The 22,897-nt window shown below is 47.8% G+C and overlaps 1 protein-coding gene across 5 annotated transcripts in view; it reads left to right on the forward strand.

The window, feature by feature from the left end:
* CACNA1B (calcium voltage-gated channel subunit alpha1 B) overlaps window positions 1-22,897 on the forward strand; it is a 330,258-nt gene that overhangs the window by 288,159 nt on the left and 19,202 nt on the right. For all 5 annotated transcript variants that reach the window (XM_031059209.1, XM_031059210.1, XM_031059211.1 and 2 more), the window contains 5 exons: window positions 1,497-1,647; window positions 3,110-3,237; window positions 10,425-10,521; window positions 18,478-18,586; window positions 22,360-22,467. In XM_031059209.1, coding sequence (XP_030915069.1) covers window positions 1,497-1,647; window positions 3,110-3,237; window positions 10,425-10,521; window positions 18,478-18,586; window positions 22,360-22,467 — 593 coding nt within the window. The remainder of the gene's footprint in view (window positions 1-1,496; window positions 1,648-3,109; window positions 3,238-10,424; window positions 10,522-18,477; window positions 18,587-22,359; window positions 22,468-22,897) is intronic.

Genomic DNA, 22,897 nt, shown 5'->3' on the forward strand with positions numbered 1-22,897 from the left:
CTTCTTCCTCCTCAACAGATTGGATTCAGCCCCTCCACAAAGTGTCACCCAGAGCTGTGATCCCCCAAGGCAACTCAGGCAGAAGCTGAATATAGATCAGAACCCCACTGGTGTAACTGATTGATGGGTTTCCTCTCCTGAAACTTGGTTAATTTTTCTTTTTTAAGTGAGAATTGCTTTCATTGGCAATTTCTGCATAACCAGAAGTCACCAGCTCCTACACCAACCCCACCTCTGCTTCAGAATTCAGGTGTTTCCCTCTGGGTTCATCCTGCCTGGAAATGAAGCATTTTCAAGTTGAAAACCAATCAGTTAAAGAACAGATTTTCATTTTAAGACCTGGCAAAACAAGCCCTGCTCCAGCTCGGGGCAGTTTGGGGGAGATGTTCCTGATCCAGCTGTGGAGACCCCCAAGTGACCAGCAGCCCCTTCCAGCCCTGCCAAGGCTCAGCTCCAAGGATTCTGTGGTGCTTGGTACAGGATCCTTGCCTGGGAGTTTCTGTGAAGCCAGACAGAAATGGAATTAGTCCTCTCTAGCTGAGAATAATCATTGGGCTCAGAACTCTGAATTTTAATAAAACTGGGACATTATTCAGCCCCATGGTCCCTCACCAGCCCCACAGCAGTGGGAGTGAGGAGCAGAGGCAGCAGGATTGGGATGGGAGTTGGTTTCTGCACAATTCCCCACAAAGGGATGGGCCTTTAGCACCCAGGCACCAGGAGGGAAATCTGTGTAATTCAGAGTAGCCTGAAAATTATTCCAGGTTAGATGGAGCACTGAGTTTTCCCAAAGTTTGTGTGATCGCTGTGGGAATAAAAGGCAAAATTCCTTTTTTTCCCTCAATGTTGAGGGGAAAAAAGGAATTTTGGGAAGCAAAAAATTGAGCGAAGCAGGAATTCAGAGTAAGTGCATGTGGAGAATCCCTGACTTCCAAACCAGAGTGCACTTCACAGGAACTGCTTTATTTTGAGGACAAACTCATGGGACTCCAGAGTTTTTCCTCTTGGCTCTTTTCTCTCAACAGTAGAAGTTAGAGAGGGAGGGGGGAACAGGCGAAGAACACCCAGGAGACTGTGATGAAAAAGAGACCCAATTCCAGCCAGCCCATGCAGGAATTTATCTGCCTGATAAAGGAAATAAGAGATTCCAGTGGAAAAGCCTGGTTTCATTTCCCATCCTCTGCACTGGCTTTAGAGCCAGCACTAGGTTCAAAAGGCAACAATCTAAGCTCTGTTTACCCAGATTTGTTTAAATCAATTTGGTTTTATTCCCCACAGAAGCAATAAAGCTTTTAGCCTACCTGAGCCTGTCTAGTTTCTTTTACCCCCCTGTAACAGAGGGAAATGTTCTTTCTCCTTTCTTTTTCATGAGTAGTTCCAACTCTCAGTGTAAATACAGTCTCTGCTCCTGGGCACAACCTTCCAACTCATTCATTTGGTTAATTGGCTGTCATGGGGAGGGGTGGATAAACTCAGCCTCTGCTCTGGTGTTGCAGGAGCGCTACAGGGGAAGCCTGGCATGAGATCATGTTGTCCTGCTTGAGCAACAGAGCCTGTGACCCCCTCTCTGGCCTCACCAAAAAGGAATGTGGCAGTGATTTTGCCTATTTCTACTTTGTGTCGTTCATTTTCCTCTGCTCCTTCCTGGTAAGTCAGTCCTGAGCCCCCAAAGTGGGGGTGCTGCTGTGGATCCCCCAAACCCTCCCCTCCCCACCCCTGTGCCCCCTCCTCATCCCTAATTATAATTTAGACACCACCAAGCCAGCTTTGCTAAACCCCATTTATCATCCTGCTGATAAAATCCCCCAAGAGATCATTTAGTCATTAAAGGGGAAGGGTTTATCTTCTCACAGGGGGTCTAACATTTGGAATTAAGCATTAATGGGGTTTGTCTTGATTTATACCATCCCTTTGGAGAAGGGCAGTGGGACAATGTCTGAGTTCAGCAGCCCTTCCTGGGAGCAGCACATTCATTTCACAGAACCCAGGATCTGCTGAGATGAGATCTGGGCTGGATCATGCTGGAGGCAGCACCAGTGATGGGGACGTGGAAAAATGGGCAGGAGAGGAGGAGGCAGCAGTGGCATTCCCAGGGATCCAGGGTTCTTTCCCAAGAGTTTCTCCCTGGGGTGAGGCTGCTCCTTGTAGAAACATCCAGTTATGGGAATCATGCATGCTTCCCTTCCAGGTTTTAATTTTTAAAATTGTCTTCTCATTCCCATTTCCCATCCTCTTTACCTCCCATTCTTCCCTTTCCATTTTCCTTCCCTTCCCTTCTTCCCTTCCCATTTTCCTCCTCCTTTCCCCTTTTCTCCCTTCCCTCGTCTCCTTTCCCTTCTTTCTCCCTTCTCTCTTCTCCTTTCTCCCTTTCCTTCTCTGTTCCCCTCTCTCTTCTCCTTTCCCTTTTCCTCTCTTCCCCTTCTCCTTTCCCTTCTTTCCCTTCCTTTCTCCTTTCCCTTTTTCTCCCTTCCCTTCTCCTTTCTCCCTTCCCTTCTCTGCTCCCCTCTCCCTTCTTTCCCTTTTCCTCTCTTCCCCCTTCTCCTTTCCCTTCTCCTTTCCCTTCTCCTTTTCTTTCTCCTTTCTCTTTCCTCCCTCTTCTCCTTTCCTTTTTCCTTATCCTTTCTCCCTTTCCTTCTCTGTTCCCCTCCCTCTTCTCCTTTCCTTTCCTTTTTCCTTTCCCTTTTCCTCTCTTCCCCCTTTTCCTTTCCCTTCTCCTTTCTCCCTTCCCTTCTCTGCTCCTGTTTCCCTTCTTTCCATTTTCCTGTTTTCCCCCTTCTCCTTTCCCTTCCCTTCTCTGCCACCCTCTCCCTTTTCCTTCCTTTTCCTTTTCCTTTCCCTTTTCCTCTCTTCCCCCTTCTCCTTTCCCTTCTCCTTTCTCCCTTTCCTTCTCTGCTCCTGTTTCCCTTCTTTCCATTTTCCTGTTTTCCCCCTTCTCCTTTCCCTTCCCTTCTCTGCCACCCTCTCCCTTTTCCTTCCTTTTCCTTTTCCTTTTCCTTTTCCTTTTCCTTTTCCTTTTCCTTTTCCTTTTCCTTTTCCTTTTCCTTTTCCTTCTCCTTTCCCTTCCCTTCTCCCCCTCCCTCTCCCTCCCCTCCCGGCCGGGTCCCCGCAGATGCTGAACCTGTTCGTGGCAGTGATCATGGACAATTTCGAGTACCTGACACGGGACTCCTCCATCCTCGGCCCGCACCACCTGGACGAGTTCGTGCGGGTGTGGGCAGAGTACGACCCGGCAGCCTGGTACGTGCGGGGACAGGGGGACAGCGGGGTGGGACAGGGGTACACCGTGGTAGGGACAGGAGGACACCAGGATAGGGACAGAGGGACACTGCAGCTGTAATGCTGCACCTGAGCAGACTCAGAGCCCGTTTAACAGCTCCAGGATTTGGGTACCACCGCTGTTAAATGCTGCAATTCCCTGAGCGCTGGAGAGGAACAGACCTGGTGTCACTGCAAGGGCGTTTCCTTCCCCCACAGCCAAGCCCTGGAAGCAAAGCTCGGCCAAAAATGAACAGATGAAAGCCTCGGTTCCGCTGAGCCCGCCTAAATGGCCCTGGAGAAAAGCGATTTAGCACTTCCAAAAGGAGCTTTTGGTTCCTGCATCCCATCCGGAGATGCAAATCCGCAAATCTCTGGCTGTTGGCAGCACTTGAGGGAGTGGGAGAGGTTCACACCTCATTTGCGCAGCGTTGTTTTAATTGAGATCCACCTTGGTGGTTTCCCAAATGCTGTGCAGACACATCAGGCTGCGTTTGAGTCAGGTCCTGCAGGCTCTGCTCCATCCTCCCACCCACTCCCAGAGGGAATGATGTGATGCTCCTCTGCCTTAGGGTGGTTTCCCGAAAAAATGGGATTTTTTCAAACAGCCTTTCCTCATTAAACACAACATTTTCCTCCTGGAAGCCTCCTTGTAGTGACATCAAACTCTACGTGGGAATTTTGGCCTTTTCAGTACTATTTAGCTCTGGAGTTGCAGTTGAGGTTATAAGATGTGCAAAATGATGAGGATAAAATGAAATGGGCCAAAGTTTGGAAGTGTTTTAATTCTTTTATTTAATTCTCTGATAAAATATTCCTGATTTATGAGTGGGTTAAGGGAGGGGATGGTTTTCTCACAGTGGACAATGTTTATTTTTAAATTTTACTTTTTTCCAAGACAGAGGGGACCTGCACACTGGGCTTAGGCAGTGGAGCAGCAGCACAGACCCCAAATTAAGGATTTTTTTTTTAATTGAGGGAATGGCCCTGCCCAATGACCACTTCTAGAGCAGGACTGATGTAATAAATTGCTTTTCTGTATTGCTGCACCACAGCCCTGGTGATGGGGTTGTTCTCATTTCTGGATGCTCTGTCCCAGGTCCCAATAATCCCTTGATATTCTATTTGGGAATTTGCCTGTTGAGAGACTCTTTGTTAATTTAAAGCTCTGCTAATTTTGGATCCCTTTTTTCCTCCCTGTGAGTTCCTGTGCCATGAATCTCCTCTGGATTTGTGATGCCTCCAGCTCTTCCAATCTTTCCTCTCTTTTTTGTTTCCCTTCAGCAGAGACAGAGGCAGGGAGTGTTTGGATAATCAACATCTCAAACTCCCTGCTAGGATGCAATTAAACTGCTTTCAAATCTCACTTCAAATGATTTAGCCTAACTTTAAATGGAAACTTGTTCCAAAAACCTGCATTTCTCTGAACTGTGGGGGATTTGAACTGCTCCAAGCCACCCCTACTACCAACCTGAATATTTACTCCACACTTACTACCAGCTTGTAATCTCCAGGCAGATTTTCATCCCCACTAGGTCTGTGACACAGCAATTCCTTTGTGGGGATTTAGCAGGCACAAATAGCTTTTCTTTTTCCTTTTTTTTCCAATCCAATCCTGTCTCTTCCCACTAGAAAAATCTCAATGAGGCTGAAAAGTCAGGGTTGTTCCTTAGCAAAACAGCCTTGGCTCTACATCTGTGGGAGGAGGAACACACCTCCAAGGGGGAAAATGGGATCAATGTGGATTTTTAATGTTTATATTCAGGAACTTTCCACCCAGAAGAGGCACCAGCACTGAGTTTACAGGAAGATTTCTCGCTCTATTAACTCTGAGTCACTCAGGGGCCAAACTTTCCATTCTCAGAGCTGCTAATGCAGAAAATGTCACATACTAAGATGCTAATTCTGTTTTTTTGTCGTTGTTGTTTCTTTTTTCTCTAACCCTGTTCCCTTTCCACTCTAGTGAGAAGTTATTGAGTGTGAATAGTTCCACTGAAATCACATTTTCAGAAGTGGGACTAAAATCTCCACAGATCTGAAATCCTTTCACACTTTAAGCCAGAACTGAGCTTTCAATAATTTTGATTTAAGACCTTTCTGATCTTAGAGGTCTTTTCCAACCCAACTGATTTTATGATTGGATTATTCCATGATTTAAGCTGAATGGGGTCACTAGCTGATCACTTCTCCCAAGGTCTCTTCCTTGATTATGCCAAGGAAAATGGAATTACAGTGTTTGTCCACTTTCCTTAGCTTGAGATCCCAATGAAAGATGCTCCACAATTGTTATATTTTTATTATATAGATATTTGAAACACAACTTAATGTGTATTTTACCCCTATTTCTGATACCACCTTTGGTTTTGTTAGAAAATCCAACTCCCTGGAAACTTTTCTAGGAAAAAACATTGAAATTAAAGTTAAAAAAGGCAGTTAGGAGCTGTTATTCCAGCTGTGCCACCTTCCCTAGAGGTGAGTAACTGGGAAACTGTTACTGGGGAAAACTGCTGGATTTAGGGGTGACAAAAAGCCTTGAGCTCACAAAAAATAAAGAGGAGCTGAGAGAAATAGGGAGCCCAGAGTGGTTTGGTGGGAGTTAATTAAGAAAGTAGGGAAAACAGGATTTAAGGATGAACAGGGAAAGAAAACATAACTGGATTTCTAGGAGCTTTTATTTGTTCAATACATAGAAAGTGAAGTCTTTATCTGTTTTATTCCTCTCCCAGTGCCCACCCCGTGGAGATAGTGGTGATGTCGCTCCAGCCATCCCATTGCCATCAGCTGTCCCAGAGCACTCAGGAGGAGCTGCAGGTGCTCCCAGGAGAGCTCTGGGCTCTCTGGGATAACGGGATGCTGAGGAAAATCAGATTTAAACAGAAGGCTGTGGCTGCTCCATCCCTGGCAGTGCCCAAGGCCAGACTGGAGGGGCTTGGAGCACCCTGGGATGGTGGAAGGCGTCTCTGCTATGGCAGGGATGGGATGAGATGGATTTAAAGTCCTTCCACCCCAAACCATTCTGGAATTCTCTGAACCTGGGAAAGGATCCCTGTTTGTCCTGATTTTGTGCCATGATCTCCCAAGGCAAAGCATCTGTTGGTTTTCCAGCCTTCCACAGACTCTTGGAGAGCTCAGGGAAGTGTTCAGCCGTGTTTTCCACACCCTGATTTTCCAGAATCCTTCTAAAATTGTAAGGAAAGTGTAAACTTGGTGCCTCAGTTAAACCCAAACCTCTTTAGACCCACGATTAGGCCTGGAGCCAAGACTTGCACGGTTCCATTTCCTCTCAGATTCATAGTTTGGACTTGATTGGGGAAGGCTTTGAATAGACCTTAATTCTTCACATCCCAAAAAGCAGCAACACTGAAGGACTTCTCCCAAAACATTCCAGCCTTCTTTACAGAATGCACCAACATAAATACAGGGAGGCCAAATGTCTTGGTTTGAAAAGCCAGGGGTCTGCTAAGGAGGGCAGGAGCCCCCCCTGAAATGGAAAATGTAAACACCGTCCCTCTGAATTATTATAAATTTGAAATTAAAAGGCTCTCAGGTAAAGATATGGGAGCGGGAATAACAGTTCTTTACTAGGAAAATTAAAATATACAAATGTAATAGTGCAAACAAAAAAACAAACAAACAAAACAAACACAGCCAGAGTCAGAGCAGTCCCTGTCCCCCTGTGTGTCAGGGGGTGGCACAGCCCCATCCCATGGGGGCTCAGCCCTCCTGCAGTGCCAGCTGTGCTGCTGCTGGAGCAGGGATCCTGCACAAGGGGGGAGTTTTCCTCTGCAGCTCCAGGGCTGCTGCACATGGGCCTGGGCTCCCTCTGGCAATGCAGGGCAGCAGAAAGCTGCTCCTCTGGCAATGCAGTGGGCAAAGGCTGCTGTGCTGCTCCAGGCTCAGATTGGATCCAGGTAGGAATGCTTGGCTCCTCCCCTGGGCGCAGCATCTCCCCATGGGATGCTGGAATTGGATCAGCCCTGCAGGGACACTCAGTGGCCATGGACAGCAGAGATCTCCTGGAGGGAGGATTGGCTGTGGGAGAGAGAAAGAAAAAACTGCCCCATGGACAGCAGAGAACTGCCCCAGCTCTGACAGATGGGAATAGAACACACACCCCCATTTCTAACCTAAGGCACCAAAGCATCTCAGTTTTCCTCAGAGGTAATTTTGAAGTTCAGCTCGTCTCACCTATGAGTTACACAAAAAAGATTGAGAAATATAATCCTGCTGTTTAATTAGCTGAAATTATTGTTGGGAGTTAATGAGAGTGACCATAAAGCTTCCAGGAGGTGTCTGATTTCCCCTCCTGGTATTGAAAGTGGGATTTTCCCAGTGCCAGTGCCCAACAGGCTCTGGAGGTGACACTTTCTGCTCTCCCAGCAAATTCCTCATTGCCCTGGAATGGCCCTGCTGGGGTTATGTAGGAGGTCACAGTGGCAGGGAAAGGTTCCCAAAATTTTAAAGGAGCTAATTTGAATCCTGGCAATAATCCATTGAAGAGCTATAATAAAATCCCAGGAATAATCAGTTAAAGAGGCTCTTTGTGGCCTGCAGGCTCGGGGTGTTGGGCAGCAGAGTCTGGAGGCTGATGCACAGGACAGGGAATTAAAACATGAGTGGGAAAGGAAACCAAATGTTTGGGAAGCCTTCCACACAGCACTGAAGGTTTCCCAGAGGAAAATCCAAGGATAAAAGGTTGGGTGAGCAGTTGGAAGTTCTCTCTGTGTTTTAAAGTGTCTCCTTCCTTTCCAGACCAATCTTTCTTTTCAGCATGTTTTGCCCTTCCAACTTGTCCTGTTCGCCTGTGGAAAAGCTGATTCTTCCCTGTTTCCCTGTGGAAAAGCTGGGGGTTTTTTCCTATTTTCCTGTGGAAAAGCTGATTTTTTTCCCCGTTTGCCTGTGGAAAAGCTGATTCCTGTTGGATTTTGCTGTCATAACCTCTGGTGTTTCCTTTCCAGTTGCCGCATTCATTATAAGGATATGTACAATTTGTTACGTGTAATTGCTCCACCCCTGGGCTTAGGAAAGAAGTGCCCTCATAGGGTGGCCTACAAGGTTTGGAATTTCAGAGATCCCTCCAGCATCTCTAGTCCTGGTTCTGTTTCTTTTTATCCCTTCTTCCTTCCCCCTGAGTGCCAATGCAACCAGTAGAGAACAGAAAGTGTAACGTAACCAATCCCCTGCCTGAAAAAAGGAATGATTGACTGACTGCCTCCTTTCTCCTCCATGCATCCCTTCCCTGTCTCCTCCCACACCCCAGCTGGCTGGGGACAGGCAGTTTTATGGGACAGGCAACCCTCCAGCTTCCATCCTGCCAGCTCCAGCTGGGAAGTCCTGGGGAAAATTATCCCAGCACTTCAATATATTCCAGAGAGAAATGGCATCCCAAGGTTTCCAGGGAGCAGCAAGTTTGGTTTGGCTTTGGAGCATTGTTGAGTGATCAACTTCCTGAGCTGGAAAACCCTTGGATCTGGGCAGAGATGAGGGATGAGGGATGAGTTTTCCATGGTGCCACAGCCAGAGATGGCCTGGGGGTCAAATGATGTCTCTAAGCTGTGGTGGACACCCAGGGAAAGCTCCTGCTCATGGCACAGGGAGAGTTCCCTGTGCTTGGGAGCCCAGGTGGAGGATTTGGGACAGATCTTGCTGAGAAATCAGCATGGGATGGGCACCAGTGGGGACCCAGTTCCAGGCAGGGAATTTCTTGGAAAACAGAGGATGAAGGAGAAGGCTGGAAGCAGCCAGCCCAGAGCTTCCTTTTCTTCTCCACTCCAGCCCAGGTGTTTCCCACACCTGAGTGACGATTAAGAGCTCAGAAGTTCTGCAGAGGAAGAGGAGACCCCCATGCCCCAGCCCAGGAGCAGGAAGGAACCAGGGGAGGACATTGGCTCCAGTTCCCATTTTGTGTCTCTCAGAAGCCTCCAAATCAGCTCTGGGCTGGGAGAGCTGGATGGGATTTTATCTGCAGCAGTTACCAGGGGCAGGAACAGATGTTTTGGGCTGGGTGAGTTCTCCTCCTCCTCCATCAAAGCTTTACATAGGAACTGAGATCTGTGTCAGGGCACTGGGCTGCTGGGAAGGTTCCTGCTCAGAAAGGGGGGTTTAAATGGGTGCTTAGGTTTTCTTTGTTGGTATAGAGATGAGAACATTATCCTGCTTTTCCAGGGGTTGGACTTATTAATTAATAACATCCCTGGGTTTCCTCAGATGCCAGGCAGCAGAGATTTGCACATTGTACAAGCAGGCAGCTCATAGGGAAAACAAAAGGAGATTGGCACAGTTCTGCTCCCAGTTCCAACAGGCACAAAAAGGTGAAGCAGGAATTTCTTGCTGTTTTGCACCCCTTGTTTTTCAGGCCAGGATTTATCCATCGAGTGCTGAAGGGAGATGCCCTCAGCAATGGGCTGCTCTGAGGGACTTTTCCCAAACCTCTGCAATTCCCAGTTGAGGTTGGCTTGGTGAAAAACAAGCCCCAGCAAAAGTGAGGGAGGAGCAGGTTCTCCTCCCACCTCCTGCCAGGGCTGGGCTCTGCTTTTGCTGGAGCAAAAGGAATTTGCAGAATCCCAGCCTCAGCTGGGAGTGGGAGCAGTCCCAGTGCATCCCTCAGCAAAACCCCCATGTTTGACTTCTCCCTTGTCCCATCACCCAAACCCAAAGTGCTGCTTCCTGGCAGGAAAGCTGGGCTGTGTTCCCCCAGCCCTGTCCCATAACTCTGCCCCCAGCTCTCCCTGGCATGGCAGCCTGGCTGCTTTGGGGGGTGATGGGGGAACCTTCATCCCCCACCCCGCCAACAGCCAGCCAAACCCAGCCCTGCCACCCCTTCTCCCCCAGGGGCATCAAGCATTCCCCAGGGGACATCAGTCATTCCCCAGGGGACATCAATCATTCCCAGGGCCACCCCTGCAGGAGGAGGAGACGTTGGGCGCCGAAACAGCAACGGAAGCGGAGCCTCCTTTCTCCTGCCCCACCTCTTGAGTTTGGTTTTGTTTCCCGGAGAAATCTGATTAACCAGATCTCTGTTTTCTTGTCTGCTTTCCCTTTTCTCTCTCCCCCTTTTCATTTGCTCCACTGTGTTGCCTTTTCCCCCACCCCTTCCCCGTTTTTCCCCTGCCTCATTCTGATGGGATTTCTGTGTCCTGGTGCTTTTGCCTCCATCCCTGTGGTGCCAGCGGGCGCATCAGTTACACAGACATGTATGAGATGCTGAGACACATGTCCCCACCTCTAGGCCTTGGGAAGAAATGCCCAGCTCGTGTTGCCTATAAGGTAGAAAACCCTCCCAGGAACTCCTGCCCAACCACCAGCTTTCTGTGCCGTGGCTCAAGTGGGGTTTCTGTGGCATTGGTGTTGTTCTTCTGGACTTCTCTGGTGCTTTCTCTGCTTTCCAAGCAAGATTTTGGATCTTCTGATTTTTTCTTTTTAATTTTTATATATTTATATATATAATTTTTTTGGTGTAACTTTTTTCTGGTCTTTGAAACTCTGGCACATCAGTTTGTCCTTCTAAATATGTCTCTGCTCTCTATCTATCAGTGTTTCTCTCTCTTTTCTCTCATTGTCCTCCTATTTAGGTTAATTTGGGGAGGGACCATGCTAATGAGCAAATTACCCCCCATTAGATCCCCATTTTTCTTCCTGGGGCTCTTTGTCTCACTAATCCTCCAGTAGAATGTTGGTTTTTCCTCCTCTTAATTAGATTGGAGTAATTAGAGTAGGCAGTACTGTAGGAGTGAGCAAGCAATTAAACAGAGACAACACCAGAAGGGCTCCTTAAACACCCTCGTGGAAGAAATGACTTTAACAGAAAACATTTAGGACAGGGAGATGGAGAAATCACTCCAGCTTATTGCTGATTTGGCAAAACTTTTTAATTGAGCCACCAGAATGAATTCTATCCCAAAGGCTGCTGCCTGGCTGGAAATTCAGATGGAAATGCAGCAGACCCAGTTAAGACCAGGCTAGCCTCCCAAAAAATCTCAGGGTGCTTGGAGACTTCCATTTCCAGGGTGATTCCTGGGAAGTTTCACCACTGAACCTCACGGTTTAGAGGGAGAGGTTGCTCAGGGCCATTTATCCCTGGTGTGGTTGAGGATCCATCAAACCCAGCAGGATTTTTTGGCTGCTGGTGTCATTCCAGCCACCCTCAAACCCCAAACCTCAATCCAAAGGATCCACACCACAACAGCCCCTCCTGTACTGAGGCATTTTTTCACTGAGACCAAATAAACCCAAGATTTTTGGGAAGAGGCTCAAGCCAGACCCAAACCTGAGGCTGATTTATTCAGGCACGAAGAAATTCAGTTAAATCTTCCTACAAGATCCTTCCAGGATTTAAAATAAAATGAAAATGAAACATAACCTTAAATCTCTCCAGTGAGGTAGCTTTGCTGTATTTGATTTCTTTCTGGCCACCATAACTGAGCTTGATTCCAGAGCAAAATTCCAGGTCTCAGCTATTTTAGACACCAATTATCCACAGAAATCCAAGGATTTGCCACCTGTGTGCCTCTGTTGGTTTAGGAGAGCTGTGTCCTGCTGAAAGGAGATGTTTGCAGGTGGGCAACCAGATCTGCTCTGGGGCTGTACCAGAAGGATAAAACTCTTTCTTTTTGTCCTAAATCTTGTAGAATTCAAAAAGGAAGAAAACAAAAGGGGATAAAGAGATCACGTGTTAAAACTGGCATTTTAAATAAGATTTTGGGCTGGTTTTCATAGCAGACTTTGTGCCCAGAGGCATTTCTTCAGCCTGAGAATTTTCTGATATCTCCTTTAATTTATCTGTCCCTACAGAACAAACCCACAGAACCTGGGCACACAGGAATGGCTTCTTTTTATAACCCAGACTCCTGATTTTTTAAAGACATCGTTAATTTTTCCCCATCTCAGAAGAATCCTCTGGATTGTGTCTGTGTCACAAGCACAGGCAGAGATGGGTTCAAACAGCTCCAGTCTGGGTGAACATGGGATTTCTCTGAGTTTGGAGATGATCACATTCATTTCCCCCTTATCAAAGAGCCCTGAACTACAAAATACAGATGTAAGACAAGATCAGGATTTTCCCCGTGGATTAAAACTGCACTTTGGGCTGATCTCTCACCCAGTTGTTGCTGATAAAATTAACCCTCCATGGGTTAGGACTGGTTTTACTCCATCCCTCCTGCACTTCTCCATGAGCACATCCATGGGTTGGTGCTGGCCGCTTTCCCCATGACTGTGGTGGGATGTGGCACCCCCTGCCCTGCTCCTGCCAGGTGTCCCCCGTGGTGTCACTCATGTGACAGCCACTCCCAAGTGGATGAGAGACTCAGGAGGGCACTGAAATCCCCCTGGGCACTGATCCCTCCCCAGAGCCTGCAGAGGACATCACCCTGCTCCTGCAGGCGTAGCTCAGTCAGTGCCAACAGCAGCCAGGGCTTTGTCTCTGCCCTGTTTTCATCCTCTCCCTCTGGTTTTTAAAACCCCTGACTGTTCTGTCCAGCAAAAGCTCTTTTGCCCCACACATCCCCCTTTTTCTTTCCATGTCTACTTTTCCCCAGTCCTTGTCAGAGGTTTTGTGTGTTTTCCCCACGTCTTTGTTGCCTTCTCAGCACGTCCACACTGGTTTTTGTTTGGATTTTCCCTTCTTCGCAGCCTCCTTGGCTGCTGTCCTTCCTTTCTGCTGTTTTCTGGTTCCCTTTTCTCAACTGTTCTCCTTGGTCAGCCTGACTAGCCCTGCAGTTCCGTGTGGCTTTGCTGCTTGCCCGAGGTGCACCAGGGAGCTCTATCCTGCACTGGGCTGGGGGAGGAGGCTGGAAAAACCCAGATTCCTGTGCTCACTTCTGGGTCACCCACAGAGAGAAGGGCATTGAGGGGCTGGAGCCCCAGGGGAGGCTGAGGGAGCTGGGAAGGGGCTGAGCCTGGAGCAGAGGAGGCTCAGGGGGCCCTTGTGGCTCTGCACAGCTCCTGACAGGAGGGGACAGCCGGGGAATCAGGCTGTGCTCCAGGGAACAGGGACAGGAGCAGAGGGAACGGCCTCAAGCTATGCTAGAAGAGGTTTAGATTGGACATCAGGAGGAATTTTGTCACACAAAGAGCTTCCAAGCCCTGGAAGAGGCTGCCCAGGGCAGTGGTGGAATCACCACTGCTGGAGGGATTTAAAATCATACAGATGTGGATGTGGCACTTGGGGACATAGGTCAGAGGTGGCCTTGCAGTGCTGGATCAGTGTTTGGACTCAATGGTCTTGGAGGTCTTCTCCATCCTAAATGGTTCTGTGATGCCATCAATTTTAGTCTTTTCCTGTCCCATCAGGTGAAAAGGGGGAAGAAAAGCTCTTTGCCTTCACTCTGCTCTCTTAGGATTTGTTCACTGCATTTGCCCACGGCAGAGGGTGGAGCTGGATGAGCTTTGAGGTGCCTTCCAACCCAAACCATGCCGGGATTTGTGATTTCTGGGATGATCCGAGAGGGATGAAAGCTGTGGAGAGCCTCTCCAACGCCAGCAGAATTAAACCAGATAGAATCATTCCAACTAGGTCAGAGTGAATTATTCATAGCAAATAATTTACTCACCAAACCCGACCTCATTTCCCACAGCAGCGCTCCACTGTCCCGAATTTATTCCTGTCTGGGGATCATTCCCAGAGCAGTTCCTGTCCCAGAGGCTGATGGGGTACTCTTAATAATTCAAATCTTTTGGGGTGCCAGGAGATTTCCAGACACTGTGTGCTCCTCTTCGGAAATGTGCCCGGGAAGAGGATTTAGGGTGTAGTAACTTTTCTGGGTCAGGCTGGAATCCAGCAATACACCTTTGATCCCGGGATGAATTTCCCCCCTATTCCTCCAACCCTTTCCCTGCCTTTTGGGCCATTGTACCAGCAATTCCTGAGCAAACCTGACAGTGAATTTATTCCTGTCACAGAGATTTGGTTCCTCGTTAGCGCTGCCTTTGTTAATTACCAATTAAACAGCGCCGGGGCCGCCTCCTGACCGCGCCCGGACCCCGCGCACCGAGCGCTGCCTCCCGACCCCGCCTCTAATCAGCCCCTCGTAATCAGCACAGCGTTAATTACGAGGGCTGCGGGAGGGATCCCCAAGCGGAGCGGGGACTCCACCTGCTGCCGGCTGCGCCTCCTCCCCCGGGGGCTGCGGATTCCTTTCCTGGTAGGTCAGGGCTCCTGGGAAGCATTTCCACCTTTTTTTTTTTTCCTGTTTCCCATCATTAATTCACCCGAGCGCCCCTTGGATCATCCCAGAAATCAGAGAATCCCGGCATGGTTTGGGTTGGAAGGGATCTCTCAAAGCTCATCCAAGTTCTGCCCTCTGCCGTGGGCAGGGACAGTGAGCAAATCCTAAGAGAGCAGAGTGATATCAAAGAGGTTTTCTTCCCCCTTTTCATCTGATGGGATAGAAAAGACTAAATTTGATGGAATTATAGAACCATTTAGGATGGAGAAGATCTCCAGGATCATCGAGTTCAAACACTGATCCAGCCCCTGGGTTGTGGCTGGTGATTCCCAAGTGACACACGTTCTTTATCAGTGCAGGGAAGGAGCAGCAGGCTCCTAAAATTTCCTTCTGGGCTCCAGAAATATGGGAAATTATCCAAATTAGAGTTGGGATTTTTTTCTCTTTGTTTTGGTTCAGTTATTTTTGTCGATGTTAGGATTTTTTTGGTTCGTTGTTTTTTACTTTTTTTTTTGTTCTCCCTTTTCCTTTTTTCTTTCCCCCTTTTCCTTTTTTCTTTCCCCCCCTTTTCCTTTCTTCCCCCTTCCCTTTTCCCCCCCTCCCTTTCCCTCCTTTTTCCATTTTTCCCTCTTTGCCTTTTTTTTTCCTTCATTGCCTTTCCCTCTCAAATTTTTTCATCCTGTTTCAAACCATGAGCTACAGCTCTGACACAGCCTTGAAGCACAACTTCAGGCAGAAGAAGCAGAAAAAATGGAGGGAAAGTTAATTTTTGTTTTAATTGAGTACACTCTAAACAATTTTTTAAATTTATTTTTTTTACCTATGTTCTTGTCCCTAAATCTTTGAGAAAACTTGAGGTTTTCTCTATTAGCCTGGTGCAGGATGAAAAGCAAAAGTTCTGGATTGAATTTTTCAAGGAGAAATTTTGGGTCAAGCAGAATATTTTGAGTTTGAAAAATGTTACCAATTTCAATTGGATTCCTTTTAAATGGATCTTCTAGAAATGGAGAGGAATTAAATACAGATAAAATTAGAAAGTAAGCCTGGAAAGCCTTGAAATTTGATGCTCTGCACCAGGAGATATTTTTATGTATAAGGTTATTTTGTAATATTGAAAGGAAAAAAAATTAGTATGACTTTTGTTTGCAATTTCAGCCTTTTGGCTGCATTTCTGGCATTGGGAAAACACACCAGACAATGTTCAAGGATCAAATCCCTCCTGGCTGTGCCTGTGTCTGGCTGATTCCTGGCTTCCCTGGGTGCCCACGGGGATTTGGGACATTGATTTGGGGTGTGGGGTGAGCAATGTCCCACCCAAGCCTCCCTCACCACCCCAGCCATGATGACAAAGCTATTTTGGATCCAAGATGAATAAATTCTTTTCTTCCAGCTGCTCCACCCTCAGACATGCCAGATACTCATTTAAAGAACAGATTTTCTCAAGCCAGGGGTTTCCAAGACAAGAATTTTCCCTGGTTTTGGGAGGATCTTGTGTGGCTTTAGCTGAGGCCTGTTGGCTTTGGCTGCTGCAGGTTCTGAGACATTTCTCTCTTATTTTATGGTGGTTTTTTTGGCCAAGAAATGGGCAGGTGGAAGGTGCAACCTGCAGCTCCCCTTGGCAGGGCAGGAACTCCTCAAGTGCTGTCCAAAGGGAGATGAATCCCAGTTTGGCACCTGAGGGGACACAGGGACTCATCCCATCCCAGCTTCCCTCTCCTGAGCACCCCAACCTCCCCTTCCTGCTCCCTGCTGGGTTCTCACATTGGGAATTCCAATGGCCTGGAGGTGCCTGAGTGACCAGTTTGACCAGTTTGGATACTGGGATGGAGAAAACGGCAGTGCAGAGGGAAATGCAGGGAGGAGGGCAAGGAGGTGGGGTAGGGGGAGCCTCTTCCAGGTGCCTGTTTGCAGAGAAATGTGGATTTTGCTCAGCTAGACTTCCAAAAGTGGGAATCCCCTTGGAAATCTTCCCCTAAATCCTCTGTCCCTGGCTCCAATTGAGGAGGAGAGCAGAGCTCAGTGCAGCTGTGGGTGGCCTGTGTGGTGCCTCTGTATCCTTTGGGAATTCACCTGGGAAGTCAGCTGGGACACCTGAGATGTGCCCAAGTGGTTTTTGGGGGTGATTTCTGTGAGGATAGAGCTCTCCTGTGGGGAATTGCTCCTCATTTGCCTGTTCTTCACTTGCATGCATCTTTCTGTCTGCGTCCCTTCCCTCTCTCCCACTCCAGTGGGATTCTGGGACTCTGTGATTGCTAACTGTGGGCTCTCATTGATGCGTTTTTATAACTTTTTGTGTGCTGAGGGCAGAATTGGAATTAAATCCTGTTTAATTTGACCTGAGTGAACAGGAACAACCCCGTGGTGTTGCCAGCACTTGTCACTGACTGAGAGGCTGAACTTTGATTTCCCTGTCTCTGGGGCTGGGCAGACACAGAATAACCTCTGGGCATGCTGTGAGGGAGAGCACAAGGGTTTGTCCCAGACTTCAGGTGACAGGGACGTTGTTACAGTGGTCTCTGGTCCCTGCAGGATGCAGTGAGAGCTGAAAATGTGAAAATAGGTGAACAAGGAGATTTCAGCTCCTCTGAGCACATTTTACACTGGACCAGCACTTTGTGCCCTTTGTCTGCTCATGCCAACACCAACAAGTGTCCCCCTGGCGGGGAATTGTCTCCAGAAGGTGCCAGGGTTGGGGTCTGTCCTCCCTGAGGGCATGGAAGTGTCCAGGGCCAGGCTGGACAGAGCTTGGAGCAGCCTGGGCTAGGGAAAGGTCCCTGCCCATGGCAGGGGGTGGGATGAGATGATCTTTAAGGTCTTTTCCAACTCAAACCAGTCTGGGATTCTAGGGCAGCTCAGTCCATCCCAGATGGAAGGTGGAAGTTGAAAGTAGAAGTTGGAAGTGCAAGTTGGAAGACTGGCAAAGCAGGAAGGTTATCCCAAAGATGGAAAACCTGGCCAAGTCTTCATTTCCCAGCAAGAGTTGGTTTGGGAAAACACAGGAGCAGCAATCAGGGTTCCCTGAGGCTCCAGCAGCTCCCTGCTCTCACCTGCACCATGTTCCCTCCCCCAGCAGGAAAATTCATGCTCATCAGCTGAGGAGTTTCTGCTGCAGATTTTGCCCAGGGCAGCAAAGAGGCTGCAGCAAAATCTGCATCTCTGCAAACAGTGCCAGGCTTGTGCCCAGAGCCACGGGGGGAGTGCAGCTGGCACCTCCACCAGCCTTTAGGGGCTGTTGTTAGGCAAAGAGGCGGTTTCTGGGCAGACAGAGGGGTGTAAATACCAGCCCAAGCCGCTTTCAGGTGGGGATGAAATTCTCTCCCCAGCAAAGGGCCCAGGCCAAGCTGCCACTTGTTTTTGAGGCTGTGCTCAGGCACATCAACACCCAGGGACCTCCTTGGACTTTTTTATCCAATTACACAATACCACTTAATCCTATGAAGAAGAAGGGTCAGTCTCTGCCCTAAAACCTCTATCTTGCATATATATATACATTACTAAATCCTAAAACTTTAATAAGTTTTCTGCCATGTGATATTACACGCTTCTCAAACTCCATTATTATCTATTTATAATTATTCATAATTCAATATTAATTCATAATTATTGAAACTCCACACCCACAATCCCAGTTCTGTCATTCCATTTTGGAAGCTTCTCCACGGCCTCAGGTTAAATGCAGTGTTCTCCTCGGGGTCAGTGCCTGGCAGCACAGACAGTCTGAAATTCTCAGCAACCAGGGTTCTAACATCTGGATGATGCAGACACCACTGGAGACAGTCAGGAAATGGGATGAGAGCCTCCCCACCTGGCTTCTTTTTGGGAGAGCTCTGTAGGATTGCAGTGCAGTGCTGGCAAATCACCCATTAAACCACTGAGGTTCTACCCCAAACCCACTCCTGGACAGGAGCTGCCATCCATGTGCAGAAGAATTTCAGCTCAGCACACCAAAAGTTCCTTCCTGTTTGTACTTTGGGTATTTTGGGGGTTCAGAGAGGGGCAGGTGAGGGTGGGGGGAGGATTCCTGGCCTTCCTCACAGCCAGCCCTGTCTGTCCCCAGCGCCTGGTGAGGATGAACATGCCCATCTCCCCTGAGGATTTAACTGTGCACTTCACCTCCACGCTGATGGCCCTGATCCGCACGGCCCTGGAGATCAAACTGGCCTCAGGTGAGAGGGTGGGGATGGCTGGGTCACCTGGAGATCAAACTGGCCTCAGGTGACAGGGATGGGGTGGCTGGGTCACCTGGAGGATGCAGCAAAGCCACCAAGGGCAGCTCAGCTCCTTGGAATGCTCTGTGGCCATGGCACACAGGGATGAGGGAAGCTGAAGCTCCTCTAGGTGTGGATTTCATTATGCTGCAGCTTTCCAGTGCATGGAAAAAAATCCCAAACCAGCACCAATAAGAGACCAGTGTCCTGCCTGGCCTCTTGCAGAGCTTTCCCCCAGCTTTGTCAGCATCCAGCCTGTGCCTTGTAGGATGGGAGAGCTTTTTTTGTCATCTGAGCTCCAGAAAACCAGGAGAAAACTGGGGTTTTCTGAGAGCACAGTGGCTCACAGCCCAGCTCCTGACCACAAGATGGGCTTGGTTGGCCACAGCAAGGTGCCAGAAGCACCAAGGGCACAGATTTATCCCTGGATGGGCCATTCACTGAAGAGTTTGACTTAATCCTTGTGGTTCCCATCCTGTTCAGAGTATTCAGTGAAACCTGTGGGCTTGGTGTCCTCCCAAAACCATGGAAATTCTGCCCCAGGTGGGAATCCTATCTTCCCATGCCAACAGCTGAGGACAGAGGTGTAGTAAATCAAGGCAGCCCCAACATCTGGGGAGAAAATGAGAGGACTCCATTGATATCAGAAGGCTAATTAATTACTTTATATTATATATTTATATATAATTATATATATTAATTACTTTAAATTATTTTGTATTACACTACATCCAAACTGAATCTGCACAAGTACTCAACTGCCCAGAATTTGTGACTGTCAGCTCACAGTCCTGCACACACACACACACGTGGATTCAATTGGTCAATGAATCAAAACACACCAGAATCTAATCAAGCAAATTCCTTCAGGTAATCAGTCTTCCTCAATGCATTCCACTTGTTCCAAAATATGGGAGCAGTAAATGAGATAAGAATTGTTTTTCCTTTCTCTGAGGTTCAGAGAATGTGAATCCCAGAAAATATCTTTGGGAAGTTGTGCCTTGCTTTTCTCTGTGAAGAGAAATGTGGCCACGAAGGGGAGCTTGGGGAGAGGCCAGAGGGGTCCTGAGCATCCCTGTGCCTTTGGGTTGGCAGTGAAATGTGGGAATCTTTGCCCATCCCAGCTGAGAACCCTCTGAGGGGAAGCCCAGGACGTGTCCTCCTTGCTCTGAATCAGAAATGAGTTTCCACACCAGCTCTGAACTATTCCAGCCCTTCCATGCTGGCAGCAAGGCAGGAACTGCAAGTGCCCTGCAGGACATTCCACCTTGAGATAAAATTGAATTATTGAAGTGGTTAATCAGGCGTTTACTGGGCTCCCAATTAAACCTGGCAGTGTAACAAAATGCACCGGCCTTTTCTCTGGGTCGTTACCCCATCTCATCAGCCTGCCTGGGGTCACAGTCGAGCCATGCCTGGCCTAAGCACTCTTACACCTAATTTAAAAATTAACAGGAGGGAACCAGGCTCCTGGGAAAAGGGGCAAGGCAGGTTTAGGCTGCTGTGCTTTCCTAAGCAGTGTTAGGCCAGCGCAAACATCTGAGTTAGTCTCCCTCCTGTGATGCTTTGGGGAGGCATTGCTGGAAGAGGACAAAATTTTGAGGTGCCTGGGGCTCCCCAAAGGAGTGGGATCAAGACAAGGATCAGACACTCATTTCACAGATGCTTTTTAGGATTTCCTGTGACTTTAAGAGCCAGCACCTTATTTCAGGAATAACTCCTAGATAAGGATGCTGAGAGTTTGTTTAATTTTCAGTTTCTGGTTACCTGTCAGCCTTTTTCAACTGGAAAAGCTCCCCCTACCCTATTGAAAACTGGAAGGGAGCCAGAGAGGAGAACTCAGCTGATCCCTTGGATTGTTTCTCTGGTTTAGCTCTGCTCTGGGGTGTGAGGTTCTGACCTGTTTTGTTGTTATGAGCTCCCTTTGAATAGGTTTCATGTGCTACATTTAATTGAGTCTTTAGTGGGCTTAACCGGCCCTTAATAAACTCCCTAATGAGTTCCCGTGTGGGAGTTCAAACCATGGTGTAACAGAGTACCCAGAGCCTCCTCCCTTACTCTGCTCTTGGAAAAATAATCTCTGTCATTCAGGTGAACTCTTTAATTACCTGCTGTGTGGGGAATTCAGCTGGGAGCTGGCCCGGGGCTCACCCAGCCTTTAATCACTTTCCACGTGTGCAGTTAGGCCTGGCTTTGGCCCTTGGAGCAGAGCTGTGGGTTTGGCTCTGCTCTACTCTGGATTTGTGTCATTGCCACGGGTTTTGGGAAGAGCTGGTGGCAGAGGGTTTGTATCCATCAGGACACTGCTCAGTGGAGGGTGAGCCTGGCCATGGCAGAGTGGTGGGTTAGAGGATCTTTAAGGTCTTTTCCAACCCAAACCAGTCTGTGGTTATACGATTTTGTGATTTGTAGCCATGATATTTTCTGAAAAATCCTTTCCTTAGGATTTTTTCTCCTGAGAAGCTGAGAGGCCTCAGGAACAAAATGTAAACAATGGTTATCTGCTGCTGTGGAATGCAACAGGTGCATCTGTGATTGGTCTCATGTGGTTGTTTCTAATTAATGGCCAATCACAGTCAGCTGGCTTGGACAGAGAGTCAAAGCCACAAGCTTTTGTCATCATTCCATTCTTTTCTATTCTTAGCTAGCCTTCTGATGAAATCCTTTCTTCTCTTCTTTTAGTATAGTTTTAATATAATATATATCATAAAATAATAAATCAAGCCTTCTGAAACATGGAGTCAGATCCTCATCTCTTCCCTCATCCTGGGACCCCTGCGAACACGGTCACAGTGATTTCATGTCTGAGTCCTTTCCATCCCACCTGGGAGGTGCTGCTGCCTCCTCGGGCACTCCCCAAAGGAAGAGGCACCTGCAGTTCTATGGAATAAGTTTGAGCTCAAATTTAAGTCCCAGGTCACTGCTCAGTGTGAAAAACACCAATCACTTGTTTCTAAAATTTTAAAAGTTTAATAGTAATAAAATGGTTAGAAAAATAGTAATACAATTAGAGTAATAATAATTTGGACAAATTGAATTAGGACAATATGAGACAATAAAGAGTTACGGACAGTCCAGGTACCTCTTTCTGGGCAGCACGAGCCCAAAAAAGGACCCACATTCACAAAGGATTAACCCTTAAAAGCAATAGCCTGTTGCATATCCATACACCTCATACATGATGCATAAATTCCATTCAAACACAGGATTCTGTCTGGTCAGAGTCAACTTCTTCCTCTGAATCCTAACAGTGCCTTCGAGGCAGGAAGAAGTTTGTTTCTTCTCATAATAGAGCAATAAATTCTCTCTCTCTGAAAGACTGAGGTGTCCTGTGGCTGCTATCTCAGTGCGAGTCCTTTCTTTAAACAAAGTATCCTACATAGCATCGTTTCTATTTTAACATTTTTTATAACCTAAACCAATATTTAACACAGTACTTAAGAGAATTAATACAGCATAACTTTCTAACACAACACATATAACATTCATTTTAATATTTGCAAAAAGCCAATCATAAAATACGTGCATTTTTCACACTCAGGGTGCCCAGGGCGAGGCAAGGCTGGTCCTGCTGGGTTCCTGCGCTTCTGTCATGGAGAATTCACAGATTCCCTGGGCAGGGAAGGGCTGTGCTGGCTCACCCTTCCCAAGGAATGGGAAGGGGGGATGCAAACAGTGGGATGTGCTCCAGTGCAGGGCTTCAGTGCTCTCCTCTCCCTCCCTGGCTGCAGGAGGTGTGAAGCAGCACCAGTGTGATGCTGAGCTGAGGAAGGAGATCTCGCTGGTCTGGCCCAACCTGTCCCAGAAGACTCTGGATTTGCTGGTGCCTCCTCACAAACGTAAGTGCTTCAAGCATTGGGTCCATCAGACACCCAAGAACCCCAGACTGGGTTTTTCCCTCCTCATCTGCTCTATCCAACCCTAGATTAGGTTTCTCCCTCCTCGTTTTCTCTGTCCAAACCCAAGTTAGATTTTTTCCCTTCTCATTTGCTCTATCCAACCCCAGATTATATTTTCCCCTCCTCATTTATTCTATCCAACCCTACATTAGGTTTCTCCCTCCTTGCCCACTCTATCCAACCCCAGTTTAGATTTTTCCCTCCTTGTCTGCTCTATCCAACCCCAAATCAGGTTTTTCCCGCCCCATCTGCTCTATCCAACCCTGGATTAATTTTCTCCCTCCTCATTTTCTCTGTCCAACCCCAGAATAGGTTCTTCCCTCCTCATCTGCTCTATCCAACCCCAGATTAGGTTTTTCCCTCCCCATCT

The sequence above is a fragment of the Geospiza fortis genome, unplaced genomic scaffold, assembly GCF_000277835.1.
Source record: "Geospiza fortis unplaced genomic scaffold, GeoFor_1.0 scaffold85, whole genome shotgun sequence".
Taxonomy (NCBI): Eukaryota; Metazoa; Chordata; class Aves; order Passeriformes; family Thraupidae; genus Geospiza; species Geospiza fortis.